General features: G+C 34.9%; 2 protein-coding genes across 4 annotated transcripts in view; one reads left to right on the forward strand and one right to left on the reverse strand.

Annotated features, from left to right (window-relative positions):
- The window catches only part of bora (aurora kinase A activator-like protein bora), an 83,343-nt gene extending 75,734 nt beyond the window's left edge, over nt 1-7,609 (forward strand). For all 3 annotated transcript variants that reach the window (XM_085820746.1, XM_085820747.1, XM_085820748.1), the window contains exons 9-10: nt 672-783; nt 5,976-7,609. In XM_085820746.1, coding sequence (XP_085676872.1) covers nt 672-783; nt 5,976-6,418 — 555 coding nt within the window. In that variant the 3' untranslated portion in view covers nt 6,419-7,609. The remainder of the gene's footprint in view (nt 1-671; nt 784-5,975) is intronic.
- The window catches only part of LOC118197226 (uncharacterized), a 161,170-nt gene that overhangs the window by 116,193 nt on the left and 26,991 nt on the right, over nt 1-17,986 (reverse strand). The window lies entirely within an intron of this gene.

The following is a 17,986-nucleotide window of genomic DNA, read 5'->3' on the forward strand; positions in this document are numbered from 1 at the left end:
TATCATTTCATTCATGCTGGGATTCTCTTGCATATTTATAATTTACTCAAGGTATTTGGAAAAATTGCTGTAAGACAAAAATATGCAATTTCTTTATCATAATGTGTTTTCTTATATGATAGCATTCTGCAAAATGTTTTATGTAAAGATATTTTTTAATTATCTTTCTTACTGTATTATTCTATTAAAATTCCATATCATCATTTTAAACCTATTATATTTACTTGATTATATAAAACATTTTCTCTCTCGCATTAATATCATCGAAAAGAATTTTTATCTTTGGTTATCCTGTTCTGATCATGGTAAAATAAGCTGCATAGTTTATATAGGAGGGGATATGAGTTACAATCAAACAAATGTGATATATATGTATGTTAGTTTTTTCAAAGAGATTCAACTACATTTCTAGATTTTGAAACAATTATTGCTTTCAAGGTTATGATGTAGCTAACAATTTTGAATTCACATTTAGTATGTAACCCTATTCATTTCATTCTAGTACCTGCATCTCTAAAGCTTATTCTCAGGGGTGATAAAAAATTAAAATTTGTCTCTTAATCTTATATTTTGAATGCTTCTTCACATATATATAATTTAGGTGAATGACCTTTTTTTTATGCTTTGTTTTTATATTTAGTTAATCTAATAGTACAAATTCTTTTTTTCAGGATGTGTTGTCTTCTAGTCCCATCACTTCCCCTAAACACAGTGAATCTATCAATGTTCTTTCCATATCCCCTCCAGCATTATCACCTATTGCAAGTGCTAAGTATGATTCAGGTACACACTGATTAAACTACATTCTAAAACATTATTGTTATAAAAAAAAATTTTAAATGTGAACAATCTTTAATTTTTGAATTTTTCATTTGTTTTATATCACTGTCATTTTATATTTTTTTTAAATTGTACGAATCTAGATATTAAGAAATTCTCATTACAAAATATAAAGTGCAGACTAGGTATCATGCAGAAACACAGATTTGCGTAGTCAGCAGAATTTCATTTTTATTTTAAAATTTAATGGCATTGTTTTCATGAAATTAGCTTTCTTATATATTCTTTCATGTTACATGTTCCTTCCTTTTAAACTGCTTTAATTCATTTATTGATGAAGCGCATGATAAATTTCGTGTGCTGTTTTTAAATATGCTCAATTTAAGTGGCATAAAAGTAATAAAAAAACCATGAAAGACTAGCTTAAAAAAAATAATGATAAATCTGAATTTCAGTATGGAAGAACAGTGATAAAATATTTCCATTCTTTTAACTGAAAAATAAAATTAACCCTTTGTTGCATACAAATAATCTAGAGAAGTTAAACAAAAATGTTTGTATTTTTTTCTACTTAACCTTAGTAATAATAAAAAAATAATAATTTTATTCAAATTTTGTTTTAAATAATTGCTACAGTTTGTTCACTACAGTGGACAGCGTGCATATACGTACATGCATACAACTCTCTTCCCAACAATTTATGGTCATTGCATTTGAAATCATTTTCCTGCCTTGTTTGCAGTGATCATTATCATCTTCTAAATGGTAAATCTACAACTGACATGTACATACAGATCCCCCAAAATACCTTCATTTCGCTGATTGTGATTGAATTCATTTTGCTACTATTTTGTAACCTGTACCTATTGGATTCAAATGTCAAATGTTCTAGAAATTCCATGACACTGCGGTTCCAAAGAACACACTTAACTTCAAGTAAAAACAATAATACAATACTAAAGCAGTTTTAATCTACAAAAACAAATTGGAAATAAGAAAAGACTAAAAAAAATTTTTTTTTAATGTCAATTTTGTACGCAAACAATCAAAAACATTTTAAAGACAAAGAATGAAATAAATGGTCAATTAGCCTAATTCGCAGTTTCACACAAACTTATCAAGCATGAGAAAATTCCAAATTGGCTAATACCATAAGAACGTTTTGTCAAACGAAACAATTGAGACTTAAAGCGGTAATTCATTAATAAAATTATTTAATTAAAAAATCTTATTTTAGTAATGTCTCAATAGCTTCGTCTCTTTAAGCGACGTGCTTGCAATTTAAATTAAAATTGAACTTAAACAGCAAAATAAAACACAAAAAAAAAAAAAAAAAAAAAAATTTAAACTAATTTAAAACTAAACTATTCTGAGGGTATTTCAAAGCCACCTTTCTACGAAACATGTGAAACCACCTCTCTTTCATTTCACACCCCTCTTAAATCTCACCTGCGAGGCCAGCGTTTTCCATATTTTGTTCATTCCCAGAAAGGATATCTTTTCGTATTAAGAGAAACAAAATGCATGAAAGCATATAGTAGTTTGACGGGACCATTGTAATATTTCGTGTTAACAGATATTTTGTCTTAAGCGTTTTTGCGTTAAACGTATTTCACTGTATGTAGGTAACAGAAGTACATATTTAATTTATTTTACATTAGAAAAATATAAGATCATTCAAAAAAAAAGTATTATATGTCATCACTTTCATGAACTATTAGTCTTTTCTTTTTGATTGGTATGATTTCATCACTTTCATCACTTGAGGATTCTTGATAAGATTCTGCTTCAATGGATGATGAATTAGGGAAGATCTCAGATCGACAAGACTTTAGTGAAATCCGGGATTAACAATTGCCTGGGTTTTTTTCCTAAATCTTTGTAAACCCCCTCATATTGATTTAAGCACTTACTAAGCTCCCATTAGAATCAGAGAGCTCGTTCAACATTCGTGTCATATTGTAAAAAAACGATTACCTAAGTTTCTCCCCAATTCAAGTCCTATGCTGATAGTTCTTGCTGTGAACGTATTTGGTTCAGATTGCTCTTCATCAGAATCATCGTCATCATATCTATTTGTTTCATGAATCATGTTAACTAATTCATCCTCATCAGCCATTATTTTTTCAATACTTGCCTGAGCTAAATAATCAAAACCTTCTCCTCCTATAGTTTGGGCCTATTTAGTGATCTGAGACTATTCATGCTTTAATGGTAATCTATCATTCTCATCTTTAGCAGCATCTGGCCATATTGCTTTCAAGAATGTGTTGATCTAATGGCTGTAATAAGAAAGTCGTATTCTTAAGTGAAAAGACAACTTCTACATTTTCGTGTTGTAAATCATGAGGATGACCAGGTACATTATCAATTAATAGAAGAGCCTTAAAAGTCAATCTCTTTTTACTTAATTTTTTACATCTGGGACAAACATGTTATTAAACCATTTATTGAAAGCTATAGCAGTGACCCATGCTTTCTTATTAGCCATCCAATAAACGGGAGGGATATTTATGTTTATTCCTTTAAATGAATGTGCTGTTTTTGATTTGTTAATAACCAGTGGTTTCATTATATAATCACCTGAAGCATTGTAACAGAAAAGAATTGTTATAAGACTTTTTGCTACCTTATGACCACTAGCTGATTTGCAAGCTTTAGCTAAATAGGTTCTTTCAGGCATTTTTTTTTTCAGAACAAACCAGAGTTGGCAGCAATGGTTTCAGCAAATTTTACTGGATCTGAATCAACCGATGCACTTTCTTTCAATTATTATAATGTAATTCAATTATGATTATGTAATTCAATTAGATTATGTAAAGAAAACCTTTGTTTAAATCTCTCAAACCAACATGACTTGTGGGAAAAGATACCTTTTTTTCATCTGACGAAGTTGACAGCGACTGATTCTGAAGTGCTCTTTAAATCTTATTTGTAATAGCATTAGTGTCAATTGGAATCCATTTTTGATTTTGGTCTTCTATCCATATCACTACTGCCTTTTCCATATTTTCCATTGTATCATCTCTTACATATGAAATTGTGCTCTTACTGCTGCAAGTTCCAGCTGCTACACTTTTTCTAATTTTCCTTATTGTGGCTTCATTCATGGAGTAAAAGTTAGCAACATCTGTTACTCTTTCTCTGTTACATAGATGATCTAATACTTTAATTTGTGCTTCTAAAGAAATCACTTTTCTTCTTCTCCCTCCCCAAATCTTTTGGCATTATAAAACCTTAAAAAAATTACGTAAATATAAAAATGCCACAAAAAATATAAATGTTGAAAAATTACCAGTAAACATTCAAATATGTAGATAAAAATGTTGTAAGCTTTGCTGCTAAAATACTGATACTGTGCTAGTTCACATGAACCAAATAGCTTTACTGTTGTGAAATACAGTTACATACTATGGAGAATCCCCATCTTTGTTGTCGCCACCGATGTTACCGAAGGAATGATATTCAAAAAATGACTTCATATATATGTATTTGTGTATAGCAGCCGAGTATACATTTTTACCGAGTTTTTGAAAGCCGTCAATTTTTATACTATATAAATCGAGGAACAGGTGTATATCATTAAAGATATGCATTCAAAGATGCACCATGCTGGCGTACCTGTTTTGATCTTTAAGCTAAGAGAAACATTCTGGGTACTTAAAAGTTGTTGTTGCTTTTCCTTCGGTTTCTGACAAAGTCGGAGAAGGTCCACAAGACCGTTGACTCTAAGAAAGTCGAGGACACGGAGGGGATTGGAGTAAATATCTTCCCTTAGAGAGGCCTAAGCAGCTTTATGTGCTCGGCAGATGCCTGATGTTTTCGGCACTTAGTGCATGTGGCAAAGATTTTCATGCCCTTAAAAGAGAGGCTCATAAGTGGCAATATGTGAGAGCACAGTTCAGGAGAACCTGTCACACTCAACAGTTACAGTCCAACCAGGCTTTACTGTCCAGGTACCAGAGATAGGTGGGGGAGGAGACTAACCGCTCCAAACTTAAAAGTAGGAGTACTGTTCAGACTTATGTCACGATGCATCAAATGCAGAAAACGTCAAGCTAAAGAAATGGAGAGTATCCCAGTATCTTTACCTGAAAGTAGAATTCGAGATGCTGCTGATCTGTAGAGTGTCCTGTATTTTATCTAACAAATCCTATATTTATACAGGTTATCTATATTTATACAGGTCCTATATTTTTGAAAACTCAGAAATAGACCTGGATTATTTTGTTTACTTGTGCTGTGTATAGCGCCATTCACTTAAAACTAATCTCTGTTTCAACTCAAAGTTTTTTACTTAAATTGTGCAGATTTATGGCAAGAAGAGGACATCCATTGGTTATTTATAGTCATAACGGAACTAATTTCATAGGCGTCAACAATCTTTTCGAATTCCTAAACTGGGATGTCAGATGAAACTAGAGAGGTTGAATTACCTTATTTAGACCAAATCGACTAAATGAACTTTAAAAGATTAAGACATCAACAAGATTTGAGAGTTTTAAGAAAGGGATTCAGTCTGAATATTGTGATCAACTGATTCAAGGTCTGAAAATGCCTAAAAATTATTGCAGTGCAAATGTTGGAGACATTGCCCTAATTGAAACTAAAGGAATATGGAGGGCATTCTGGTTGATGGCTAAGGTGATTGACACATATCTAGGTAAAGATGGGAACATTGGAATAGTTCGAATTCAAACAGCTTATAGGAAAATGGTGTAACCCAATCAAAAAAATTTCACTTTGGAAATATCTGCATCAGTTGAAAAGAATCTGAATGAAGAAGGGAAACTTTCCTTGCCTGATCAATCTATTCCTACACTAGCTACTGTCATGACAAGAAGTGGAAGGCCTATCAAGTTACCTCCTAGATTTTTTTCTCTTAACTGAATTATTAGTTAATTGATAATTTTATTGCACATTTTGATTATTAATTAAAAGGTGGGAGGGTTGTGACATTAATTGTAACTGTAACTATATTGCAGTTATCTATATCTAGGCAACTGTTGTAAAGATTTTTATAATAGACTATGTGTGTCATGGCTTGTAATAAAATTGTGTAACTAAATAAATATTATTTAATGAAAAGGATTTATTAAAGAGAAAATAAATTATCAATCTATCCATTTTCAACAATAGGTATTGATTAAATTAGGTCTTATCTAATTATGCTCTTATAATTTATTATATTTTAGGTGGCCCTACATCTCCTATTGAACAGTATGAAAAGGGAAATTGCTTCCAGTCGTGTGGTGATAATTCTGTAGTTTCAATGTGTACTGTATCTGAAAATGCCATGAGCTTTTGTGTGGATTCTCAGGACACATTTCCCAATCCGTCAAATGGTTCTGAGCGGCAAGATACTGGTTACGTCACAGGTAGCATCACCTCGTCCCACAGTGGACTGATATCAGACGAAAATTATGTTCAGTTTTCTAGAATAACTCCAATAATGGAACTTGTGGATGAATGTGATATTTCAAATTCCGGTTCCATTGATAATATGTCGTATGTGAATAACTGTGCTCCATCTTCTTCTGACTTTTTAAAAGGAACTGATCCAAATTCATGCAATTTTAAATCATTGTCTAGAATGCCAAATTGCTGTTCTACTCCTACAGCATCTGCTGAATGGTGATATATATAAAAAAATTTGACCTCAAGACTAGTAGACTAGACAGAAATAACACATTTTATTTAACAATGACTAGATTACTGCCAAAAATAAAACATATCAAAGAAAAGTAACAGCTTGAAATTTTGTATATTTTTTCATTCAAATCTGTCTTATATTGAGCATAAAATAGCAATTCTGAAAAATTCTTGTATATTTCTATTTATCTGCTATTTGTTTCTAATGGAATATTTTGATGAATAAAGTGGCTTTATGATCACAAAAATCTTGTACAAGTTGCTCAATATTCCAGTAATATAAATATTAGTAATAGGGATGATTAATTTTTTATATTGTACTTTTTTAATGTGATGTCTTTGTTATTTTGATGTAAAGAAATAATTGTATAGCAGTAAGAGATTTAAATATTTATAGTAAGAAATTTAAATGCCAATTTAAGATAATTGGTAAATTTCAAGAACTAATAATTATATATCCTTGCACAAATTTTTCTTCAGGATTTACGTATAAATTTATAGCATCTTTCTCTCCCCCTCCCCCCCATTTTAATTGTATTGTATTGTACTTTTTTGGGGGGGAACAATCTGTATAGTAGAATTAATTATTTTATGGTACATATTTGATGCATAGTATTTGTTATTCACTTTGATTTTGTATTCATATTTATTTAAAAAGAATGGGTCTGATAGTTTTAATAAATTTTAAGATCTCATAAAATAAATGTGATTGATTGATTAATTATAACTTTCTTTGGTGATCTACATTGTATGGTTAATATTTATAAACAAATGTGTTTTAAATTTTTAGTTTTTGCAATATGCTTATCTGGTGTTTAGATACATGTGTTGAAATAAATCAAGAAACATTTTTAATAAGCATTTTTTTCATAGTTTATTTCAAATTACGGTAATCTTAAGTGAAAGAAGAACTATAGCCAGAGATTGTTTTCTTTCAAGTACAAAGTCCGAAATCCAGGATCATCGTGACTTCGGTGATTCCGGATTTGGGATTTTCTTGGATATTAGATCATCAGTTTAAAACTTGTAAGATGGCATGTAGAAATTATAAAATTAAAAATAAGAAATAATTATTTATGAAATAATGAAGCATTTATGATCTAAAGGGTAACAAAATTTACAAAAAAAAACTTTAATATTTATTTGTTTACTTTAATAAACATTTCTTTCAATGTAAGATGTTTAATTTGCTTTTTTGTGCTGATATTTTGTCTTTAATTCTGTAGACAGACATAATATCGTATTCAGTTTCAAAGTTCCATTGTTCAAGTCCTGTAATTGCTGTGTCAAGAATTCCAAATAATTTGTCAATCGAAATTTTTTCATTTTCAATAACTTCTCTTTTGCTATCGGTAGTGGTATTTTCTGGATCTAGAAACCATACTACAGATTTTGCCGTCCGTTAATTTATTGATTTTGGAGCATTGTCATAACAATGAAAAACTTCTGTTATGCCATCTTCATTTATTAGGACTTCTCCACATTTCTTTAAAAAAATTATTAATTGTAAAATTTAACCTTTCATTTGCGATATCCAAAAACCTTCAAATTCACTGCTATCATCTTCATCATCTTCACCCTAAATTATGCCAAGTAGTTTTTAAAGTATCTTGCAATGCTCCACAAAGCAGATTTTATGTTAAAATATTTCAAGATTTCTTGAATAGTCTTGCCATTATTCAAGAAATTTAACATGGATTTTAAAAATTCTACTGTATATTTGCATTTTCAGCGTGTGCACTATTCCAGTATCTATAGGCTGAATGATGTGCGTAAAATTTGGAGGAAAGAATAATGCAGATATGTTATTTTTCACTAAAATTTCAAGTGAAATATGAGTTGAACAGTTGTCTACAATCAGGACAATTTTTGCATAATCAGGTAAATCGATAAACCAAATGAAATCTGACGAGCCTTGGTGAAATAATTTTCAAACCATTTCATTGACACTTTTGTCATCAGTATTCCTTTATTTGCATGATATATAATGGGAAACTCTTTACTCCTTTAAATGCTCAAGATCATGTCAATTACAAAATGTTTACACTTGCGTGTTCCTGCAGCATTTGCGCATGCTAAAATTGTTAGTCTCGCTTTGGAGTCTTTGACACGAGCTGGAGCCTTTCCTGTAGAGTTTGCCAAGGTATTTTGCATTATATATTGACAGAAAAGGCCAGTTTTGTCAGCATGGTAAATTTGGAGATAACATTTAACTATTTAATGAATTCATCTGCAAATAGTTCTGCAGCTTCAGTATCAGCTGAAGATTTTTCACCTGAAATTCTAAATTGCCTTATACCATGGCGATTTTTAAATTTCATTAACCAACCTGTCGAATATGTGCACTCCGTGTTTTAAGTTCGTATCTTAGTCAAATATTTTAACTTGAGCCATTAGAATTTGACCTGTCAATGGCACGTCCTCACTGTAACTCGGTCTGACCCATTCAGTCATCACTTTGTCATGATCTTTACTTTTAGCGTAACAAATAATTTTTCTGTAATTCATTGCAAGTGAGGTGTCGGCATCCACAAAAAGTTCCTTTTTCTGTTCTCTTATGTCATATACAGTTGACTTTCCAATACCATACTCCTCCCATAATTTTGAGACGGATATACCTTTATCCATTTTTTGCAGCAGTTCCACTTTTTGTTTAATGGACATTGAAATATGCTTTCACTTTCTCAGCTCCAAAATTAGAAACTCTTTTTGACATAATCAAAAATTGAAACTTAAGTTTTCATAGAATTGCTGTAATAAAACAGCCTGTAAAAATTGATTAAGCTGGATCAAAGCAGAAAGTTAAGGAATAGAGCAATCTGCTATATTGACTGAAGTTCCTTGGAATCGGTAAAGTTTTTTGCTAAATTTTGTCTTGCTTCTATCGCACACTGAAACAATTAAGCCTGATTGTACTTGTAATTAGTTTAGTTATTTATTATACATAATGTCTATTTCTTTCTTGCACATGCTAAATGCTTATCTGAGTCCTGAATAAATAAATTCCTACATATACTTAAGGCTTATCGAGGGCTGGCACTATATACCATAATTTCCGGAAGAAAGGCCGCATCAGCGTAAACGCCACACTCGAGAAAAATGGTGGGGAAAAAATAAAAATTACACAGAAACGCCGCAATAGATTAAATTGCGCGTGACATCGTCCTGGGCCGTATAAATGCAAAAACTCAACCTAAGTCCTGATATATGACATACCATCTCCCTTCGGAATAGTCTTTCGTTTAAAAATGATCATCGGCTTTAGCTTGTCACCATTTGCGGCACAAGCTAACGCACATGTAAATGACGTTCTTTCATGCCCCGTCATAAACATAGATACAGTTTTTGCACCAGTTTCATCAACAGTTCTGTTTGCAGGAGAGTCGAAAGCTAACGGCATTTCATCCATATTTATTATCTGCGACTGAAGAAGTTTTTTTTGTCAATAATAGCTGTCACATATTTTAGAAAAGATGACTTTTTATCCTGCCAGTCCACTGGTAATTGTTGCCCGACTGTTGTTCTAGTATGCACAGAAATAATTTTTCTTTTCATAAATCTGCTACGACTCCTTTGAAATCATTTATGTTCATTCGTTTTGCTTGTAAGCGAATTTTTACAGTCGAAATTGCCATTCCCTTTCCTCGTTGCTCCTTTATCCAGTTTGCAAGGTCGTCCTCTAGATTTGGCCACTTTACAGTACCACTTCTTTTGGCTTGTTTCTGTTGTGGCATATTTTTAAGAAGTTCTTTTTCAGTTCTCCAACTTCGAATACATCTGTCGTCCACTTCAAACTCTCGAGCTGCTGCTCGATTTCCAATTTGTTCAGCACGTGAAATTACATTAAGCTTAAAACCAGCAGTATAGCTTCTGTGCCGTTTAGGGACATTTTCAAAAATTTTCCGCTCCCTTCTTACTTAAAAACTATTCAACAAGTACTTGTACCCAAACTGATGGGATCTGTATCTGGCAGAATGTCACGAAAAATCCATTCATGCTGAAGGGGAAATACGTCAGAGTTCGTTATTGCTTGAAAAAATTGCAGAAAAGGCAGGGGTGGGGAGAAGATGGGTCCTGGAAGATTCATCGAATGGCAGAGGAGAGAGACTATTCGAACTGATGAGAATGTTGATTTGAAAGGGGGAAGAATGTTATTGTTCTGAGATCTCGTTTAGGGTGAATAAGGCATGTAGGTCCATTCAAGGGAAAGAATGTAAACAAAATAATGTTCGCAAAAAGCAACTGAGTGGTCTTTTGTGTGGGAACAGCACCAGTCTATGCACAGTGACAAGGCCATCCAAACTATGTACAATGACCATCATAGGAAATATTTTATTTTTAGTGCACCTAAACGCCGCACCTGCTGAAAATTTAAGTTTTAAACACGTAAATGCCGCGGCGTTTCTTCCGGAAATTATGGTACCTTACCCTCCCCCAAGTCCTGCTATGCTGCCTCAACGTCACTGGGCGGACCGGGCGAAGTACGTCGGGAGCATAGCTCCTGGTAGGGCCACCCTAGGCGTGAAGGCCGTTCCAACATGCCCAGCTAAAGCATAGCAGGTGAAGATCCTTCAGGGGATTACCGTCTCGGTGATCGGGTGTCACAATCCTGGAGCCCCCATGATCTCTCCTCCTTTCTGCCTCCTCTCCTCTTAACTGCAACTTTTCCCATTTTCCTTCTCCCATGTGGTTTCCTCTTCTGAGGTTCGGGCTCGTCATAAGAAACTGGGACAGCCTTGTCCCTGGTTCTTCGAATGGCGAGAAAACTGCCCACGTGTTTGCCATGTCACTGAAAAGGAGGGTCCTGGTAGTTGAGGGGCGAGGTACTGTTCCCAACACACTGCTTTGGCCTCTGCTTCAGTTAAACAGGAGGCACCTTGTCATCCTCACAGGTGTCAATCGGCTGGTCACTAGTCCTTGTGTCAGTGGCTTGGGGACAAGCTCTCGGGAGTACCTGCTTTTAGGAAAGCCGACTGTGGGACTTCAGACTGCATATAGGTCCGTATGTATCTGCGTCCCCTTGTTGGGCTTCATGGTGGGTGGAGTGGTCGGACCCGAATCTTTCTCCATTTAAATATGAATGCTATGATACCTTCCTGCTCCACCAATGTACATGATACTCCGACTGTGACTAAAAGACTAAGAAGCGACATAGAAAGCACTGAATTAGATGTACTTTGTCCGTGTTTCTTAATTATAAACAGCTCTGAAGAATTGGAAAAAAGTCACCCTTTCTAATAAACAAACACCTTTTGTCTTCTGAAGGAGAACTGAAAAATATTAAGAGACTTCAATCTGGAGACCTTCTGATAGAAACTGTGTCTGGAAAGCAGTCTAATAGTCTTTTGAAACTAACTAAATTAGAACAAACAAACATTGTAGTTAAGCCACATAACACTAAATTCGTCCCGAGGAGTAATCTCTGAAATAGACTTACTGTCAGTAACCGAAGAGGAATTTGTTAGATCAAAACGTGTGTGGTGCTCGTAGGATCAAAATATGGAAAGAAGGTCAACTCATTCCCACTAAATATGTCATACTTACATTCAAGTCTCCTAACCTGCCTAGAAACATCAAAGCTGGATACCTAAACTGTTCATTCAGGCCACATATACCGAATCCAATGCGTTGCTTTCAATGTCAGCGCTTTGGAAATGGAAAGACCTCTTGTCGCGGTAGCCTCATGTACGCTCGATGTTCCATCGTAGTCCATGCTAGTGAAGGCTGCTCTGCTGCCCCTTGTGTATAAACTGTAAAGGGGAGCATCCAGCTTTTTCAAGATCATGCCCGAAATGGCAGATAGAAAAACAAATTCAAAATATTAAAGTTACACAAAAGTTATCATTTGCAGAAGCCAAAAAAAATGTTCTCTCTAGCCAGCCAAGACCTAATAAATCTTATGCATCCGCAACAAAATCATTCAAATCAATATCAATGCAAACCACAATAACTGCACAGAAAAAAAAACTAGCAATGAGAGAAGATCCTAGAAACCAAAAATCAGGAAAAAAGCATGATGCTGAAAGTATTATGCCGCTGACTGCGCCCAAAGGAAAACAGGATGTCCAAAAGAAAAAACATAGAGATGGTATCAAAGAAAAAATAAGCAAAAACTCAGGACCCCCAGTCAAAGTTCCATCGCAAGCATGAGTTCAGGACGCTCAGACGAAATGGACGTTGAAAAAGGGTTATCCCTTCCGAAACACCTTTTGCCTCAAAAGTCAAAACGCCAACACTGCCAAAACAAGCATCCATAATGGGTACATTTATTTTGTGGAATTGCCGGGGGATTTGCCAAAGCCTGGATAACATCAAGGATTGAATTAACATGCATCAACCTGCCTGCCTTGCGCTTCAGGAGACCTTTTTAAAACCAAGCGGACACGCTAAGATATGGAGATATACAATAGTAAGAAAGGACAATCCATCTGGGGATCGTGCCTGTGGTGGTGTGGGCCTTATCACCTCCCACAATCACCTATACATTGCTCTCCCTTTGACGACCTCCCTTCAAGCTGTGGCGGTTTAGATTAATTTATGCTTTTCAATCTCTGTATGCACCATTTATTTACCCCCACATGAGCTTACTGATCAGCGAGAATTGGACATAATAATAGAGCAGCTCCCAGAACCTTTATTGCTTTTAGGTGACTTCAATGCCCATAGTACATTATGGGGAAGTAGGGACACTAATTCAAGGGGCCGGCAGATCGAACAATTAATGGAAGATCACTCTATTTGTCTCCTTAATAATGGAGAATACACTTACTTTCATGAGTCGACTAGAACATTTCATGCAATTGATCTGGTTTTTTGTTCTCCTTCTCTACTACCTTTCTGCTCTTTCAGTATATGGGAGAATCTCTGCGATAGTGAGCACTTCCCAGTCATTGTAAATATTACAGGGAAATCAAAGATCTCAAGACAACCACGCTTGCTTTACGATAAAGCTGATTGGGATCTTTTTTAATCTGTGCTGTGCTGACTAAAGAAATGGTCAACGATGTGGACATTAATACAGCAGTAAAAATGATCTCTGATACTATTGTACAAGCAGCTGAACTCTGTATTCCGAAGTCCCCGACAAAGTTCTCTAAACCCTGGTGGACCAATGATTGTCATAAAACTTCGAGAGAGCAAAAGAAAGCTTGGCGTATGTTTCGCCGATATCCAAAACTGGAAAAATCTTCTTGCCTTTAAAAAAAGCTAAGGCGAAAGCACGAAAAGTGAGGCGGCAAAGTCAGAGAAAATCATGGGCAGCCTACGTGTGCACTATTACCTCCTCAATGTCTAGCAAACAGGTTTGGGAAAGAGTCCGCAAAGCGTCTGGACTATATAATGATTATTCCTTTTCTGTTCTAGAAAAAGATGGAAAGTTGATAAGCACTAGAGAAGAAATAGCCGATGTTTTAGGTGATACATTTGCTGCTGTATCTGGCAGCAGCAATTACTCAAAAGAGTTTCTGCCCACAAAGATGTGCTTGGAAAGGATTAAAATCGACTTTTCCCATCCTAATGCAGAATCTTATAATAAAGATCTCACCATGTTTGAATTAAGAAATGTAATATCTCGCACTGATAGGACTTGCCCCGGTCCTGATGTCATAAGTTATTTGATGATAAAGCACCTGCCCTATGAATCTCCAGTGGTCCTTCTTGCTCTTTATAATAAGATATGGAAGGAACAAATTTTTCCTGATGCCTGGTGCAAGGCCTTTGTTATCCCTATAGTAAAACCCGGCAAGGACCCAAAAAATCCTTTAAATTATCGCGGTTACAAGCTGCCTTTGCAAGATTATGGAAAAAATGGTAAATCACCGTCTCACCTACTATCTGGAGACTAATCATTGCCTATCGCCTTACCAAAGTGGTTTCCGTAAAGGAAGATCTTCACTTGACAATCCCTGTTTTTAGGGAATGTGATGCATTTGTGAAAAGAAATCGTGGTTTCAATCTTCTTTGACATGGAAAAGGCGTACGATAGAACTTGGCCACATAGAACTCTTCATGACCTTTACAGCACTGGATTGCAAGGTAATCTACCCATCTTTATTCAAAACTTTTTGAAGTACCGCACTTTCCAAGTCAAGATTGGTTCGTTGCTTTTTCAAGTATTTATACAACAAGAAGGTTTACCCCAAGGTTCAGTGCTCAGTGTCACTTTTTTCAGCATGAAAATTATTTCCATTGTAAGAGAACTTTTTTCCACAGTGCATGGTTCCCTGTATGTTGATGATCTGATGATCTATTGTCAAGGCCAAGATATGAGATACATTGAGAGACAACTACAAATTGTTCTAAATAGAATCATAAAGTGGTCCAACAACAATGGTTTTAAATTTTTCTAGCCAGAAGACGGTCTGCGTGCACTTCTGTCGCAAAAGAAATCTACATCTTGATCCAGAGCTGCATCTTGACGGCTCTTTGATCCGCGTTGAGCCAGAAGCAAAAATCTTAGGAGTTATATTTGTCAGAAAGTTCACTTTCCTTCCACATATCCTAATTCTAAAGAAAAAATGTGCTAAAGTTCTCATGGGGAGCAGAACGTTGTCATGGGGAGCAGAACGCATTTATAGAGCTTTAATCCGTTCCAAACTTGACTATGGCTGTGTTATCTACGGATCAGCAAGACCTTCCATGCTCCTGAAATTGGATCCAGTCCACCATCAAGCGCTACCGATTTGCTGTGGAGCTTTCAGAACATCTCCAGTCCAAAGTTTATATGTCATCTGTTTTGAACCATCTTTGGAATTCAGACGCAAGCAGTTGTCCATTGATATTCATTATAAAGTAATGTCACAGGCCGAACATCCTGTCCGACTCATGACATCTGATCAGTACTGGTGTCTTTATCATGCCCGTCCTTCATGTATCCCACCTTCTGATTTTCGCATTCACTCACTGATTGAAAAATTCAACCTAAATGATCTGCATTCCAAAAGCTTTGACCTTTTCGGTATTGCTCCCTGGCAAGAAGCGAACATTCACTCCTTAAAATTTTTGGAGAACTAAAGAAGAGCACTACCAATGATATTCAATACCAACAAATTTTCCTAGAGTATAGAAGCAGTTATTCTAACTACAAAGCAATTTTTACTGATGGCTCAAAGAATCATGATCACGTCGGAGCAGCTTTTGTTTGTGATAAAGAAATAGAGAGTAGTAAACTTCATAAGGCTGCATCTGTCTTTACTGCAGAAACTTTTGCCATTTTGAATTCCTTAATCTTTATCTCAAGGCAGAATAGCAGAAAGTTCATCATCTACTCTGACTCTCTGAGTGCTCTTGAATCAATAAATACAAATACCAGCCACCCTTTGATCTTTGAAATTTTAAAGGCACACATCCGTTTGAGAAACGCAGGTTATTATATTGCGTACTGCTGGATGCGTGGACACGCTGGCATCAAAGTGAATAAACTCGCTGATATTACCTCAGAAAACGATGTCCCTTTTACAGACATACGGAATTACATTAGAACAAAGGTCTTGTTCAGGTGGCAAGAATTCTGGGACTGCTAAACTGAACAAATTAAGACAGGTAAAACCCAATTTGGAGTACTGGGAGTCGAGAGGGAATCGTAAGGAGGATGTACTACTGACTCACTTATGAATTGGTCACTGCAGACTGACACATCAGTACCTCTTGAAAGGAGATAATGAACCTGTTTGTGGCACTTGCAACGCTCCCGTTTCAGTCAATTACATTTTAACCTGCTGTCCTGCTTTTAGTCAAAAACGTGAATTTTACTTTAACTCTACAAATGTTAACTTAACAGATCTCATTGAAAAAAAACCCTCACATCAACCACATAAGTTTTTTTTAAAGACATCTCCTTTTACCACATGATTTGAACTACGTTTTATCCTACTCTACCTGTTGCTAGAGCATTTTTCAGTCATTTCTCCATGCCTTCATCAGCATTTCAGGTTCATTTCATCAATTCACTTGATACAGTGTGTTTATGCATCTTGGATTTTACTCACCATTTGTCTGGCGCATAATAACCCTCCAGGTTTTGTGCCATTTAAAAAATCAACCAACCTAGATACCTTATCACCTGATCTCTGCAAGTCCTAAATTCTGCTACCAGCGCTTTCCTAAGTTCTACATTTTTTCACAACTAAATTTTGGATCCCAGTACTTTACCTTATTCATTATTTTAAATATTTTCATCCCTTAATTTTGTTGCTCGATGCCTCTCTAAATTCCAAAAATCTTGTCTTCCCTAAATTCTGCCGCCAGGTGGGCACCGGTTCTGGGTTTATGTGACAAACAAATCAGTTATTCTTAATTCAAATAGCACTAAATGTTTTGGCCTATGAGTATCATTAACCCTTCAATGCATGAATTTTTATATTTTTACCAAACGTTTTTTTCTTCATGGTCATGGCTTAAATAAATATGGAAAAATATTAAAAAATTTATTTAACTTTTTTTATAGGTTATATTTTGAATTTTTAGGTTTGATGCATATGCGCATCGTCATGCATTTAGCACTAAAATGTAACATGAAAAATCATTTACGGTAATATATTTAATAAATATTGGCATAAAATACGTAACTATTTATTGTTTTTAGAAGATATTGACTTTAATTAAAATTTTATTAAAACTTAATTCTAACTAATGATATTCAGACTTTATAAAAATTGTGATGAAAATATAAATAAGGTATCAAATATTTTGTACATGAATATTTATTGAGCAATTTGTGTTGTATGAAAAATTTCAAAACAATTTCTATCCTTATTCAGACATAATGCTACAGTGCATTTTTCAAATCCAATAAATGTTTGCAATTTGGCATTTTACAACAAGTGCGATTTTCGTTCCATATGGGGAAATGTTGGATTTTATCTTGTGTGGCACAGGTTGGAGGAATGTTTGATGCAGGACCTCTCTGTCTTTTCCCACTGTAATAATTTTTTTAAAGACCGCTTGGTCTTCCACGCTTAGGAACTGAACTTACATCCACAATCCAACGGATAGCTCTTGAAAGGTGGCCAAGTTTTAGCAAATCCTTTGAGTTGACTCCATTCTGTAGAGACACTCTGTTGAACAGCGGCCACACATTTATGACCGCAAAGTCTTAGAGGTTGTAAAAAAATTTTATATACCATTTTCTTGATCTCAGAGTTATTTTATATCTTCTCATGTTGTTATTCAGCAAATCTGCGCCCCCCAATATGTTTTTTGCATCATTTCACAACATTTGGGCAGTCCACAATAACTGTATCTTCTTTTTTCATATCAAAACTAGATATCTATTCAATGGGGTGTTTCTAGCAAACGTAGACAACAATAGCACATTCTTATTGTCTTTCCATACTAAATTACATATTTCAGTTCCACTGCAGTCTGCAACGTATCCAATGCTTGTTCTCGACTCTTTCCAGTTGCTATTCTGCAAGGAGCTTGCAACCTAGAATTCTGTTCCTACGCACAGTTCACAAACAAAGAATGCCCTCATCAGCTAGACACTTCATTATGTGAATTGAAGTATAAAAGTTTCAAAAATATAATTTGAAATTTTTATTCCAAGGAATCTTCC

The sequence above is a fragment of the Stegodyphus dumicola genome, chromosome 7 (assembly GCF_044657685.1).
Source record: "Stegodyphus dumicola isolate Sdum_Otavi_A_Nest chromosome 7, ASM4465768v1".
NCBI lineage: Eukaryota > Metazoa > Arthropoda > Arachnida > Araneae > Eresidae > Stegodyphus > Stegodyphus dumicola.